The sequence below is a fragment of the Galendromus occidentalis genome, unplaced genomic scaffold, assembly GCF_000255335.2.
Source record: "Galendromus occidentalis unplaced genomic scaffold, Mocc_1.1 scf7180000077128, whole genome shotgun sequence".
NCBI lineage: Eukaryota > Metazoa > Arthropoda > Arachnida > Mesostigmata > Phytoseiidae > Galendromus > Galendromus occidentalis.
This window is the reverse complement of record NW_003805116.1, coordinates 560670-562229: the sequence shown is the minus strand read 5'-3', so window position 1 is coordinate 562229 and position 1560 is coordinate 560670. Positions and strand designations below refer to the sequence as shown.

At 52.0% G+C, this 1560-nt stretch overlaps 1 protein-coding gene across 1 annotated transcript; it reads right to left on the bottom strand.

Moving 5' to 3' along the window:
- Window positions 1-364: 364 nt before the first annotated feature.
- Clp (Cleavage and polyadenylation specificity factor subunit 4) lies at window positions 365-1435 on the bottom strand. Its single transcript, XM_018638682.1, has one exon. The coding sequence runs from the start codon at window positions 1250-1252 to the stop codon at window positions 365-367; it is 888 nt and encodes a 295-aa protein (XP_018494198.1). The 5' UTR covers window positions 1253-1435.
- Between the last annotated feature and the right edge of the window lie 125 nt (window positions 1436-1560).

Genomic DNA, 1560 nt, shown 5'->3' with positions numbered 1-1560 from the left:
ACAAACCCTTGCAAATAAAATATTTTTTAGATCCACGACTGGGAGTGAGTTCTCGGATGGAAATATCGAATATTGAAAACGCGTCCCATCATAGACCGTCACGGCAATCGTCCCGCCGAGGATCCGGTCCCCTGAGCGCTAATTGTGAATTGTACGCAGGTGTAATCTGCATAAGGAGAGCGGAAGAAAAATCCGATGATCCTCTCAATGAGAATACGAGCTCTTCTCGTTTGTGAGCTTCCCTCACAAATTACATATAACATAAGTTTATTTGATTATCAACAAGGGACCGATCGTCGAGCGATCGTGCGACAGAAGAGAAATGTACAGAGTTCGAAGATGCCCGACTCGGAGTATACAGAATTCAGTTCCCAGGGAGGGCACTGCTAAGGAACGCTAAGTGACCCTTGGGGCACTTATTTGCATAATGACCTTTCTCGCCGCACTTGAAGCATGTAACTTCATCGAGGGGCCGATAGTTCCGAGTTCCCTGTCCTCTGAGTCCTTTATCGGCCTGGCCACCTGCCCCGCCACTCGACGCGGCAAGATCGGCTTGCCGCATCTGATTCGCGAACTGTTGCACCTGTTGGTTCTGAGCTACAACTTCATCGCGCTCGCGTTGGTATTTCTCTTTGACTTCTGGCGGCATCTTTGGACAATGCCAGAGCTTGTGTCCAGACTCGTTGCAGTAATGGCAGGTGAACACGAGTTTCTTCGTCTGCAGCTGACTGATGTCGGGTAGATCGAACTTGGGATGAACGAATTTGCATTTCGGACCGTCGGGACAGAATCCGCAAAGGTAAGAAATGCATACAACCCTCCGCGTGTGCCGATGGCGACACGTTGGTCCGTGCCGGCAGAACCCGCGGTCGTACCACGGGCAGTCTTTGATTTTCGAATCGGGATCGATGTGGAGGAAGGGACATTCTTTGTTCGAGCACGCGTTGAACCTCGAGTAGAAGTAACACTCTGGCATTTTGGTCATATCGTACTCGTGCAGGAATTCGCATTGATCTCCTTTCTTGCAGAGACCACGGAGCCAATGTTTACAAACCACTGTTCTGTCTCCTTTGATATGCCGGAACGGACACGATGCATCCATGGTACATTTGCCTCGCATGTAGAAAGTGCAAGCGAGTGCCACAGATCTGTCCATCCCGGGGAAAGGCAGCGGAGCAGCTCCGAGTTGCTGATCCAGAGCCAATTCGATTTCGAACACGACATCCTTGCAGTTGGCCACCAGCTCCTCCATCGCTGTCACTGTCCGTGCGGGCTGTTCCCTCTTCGTACACGTCTATGAAGTTCAAATTATCTGGGAGTTGGATCCTCTGAGAAGCCTCTACAACATGCTCTTTCGACACAGGTCATGTGCTGCACAGAGCGTTCTCGAAATTGGTTTTGACTGCAATCCGCCGACCGAGAGTGGGACCGGCGGCGGCGCCGCTGTTTGGGGCTGATCGCTCGATGCGGCTGCCGAGGTGGAGAGCGGAGATCGCGGCGCGCGCATTTCAAACTCCCGCTCCCTCACTGAGGAGATATCGTCCCGGTATTTAGAGAGAG

What these genes read in the sequence shown, in the direction of transcription:
- Clp (XM_018638682.1), bottom strand. Translation starts at nt 1,252, where the DNA reads ATGGAGGAGCTGGTGGCCAACTGCAAGGATGTCGTGTTCGAAATCGAA.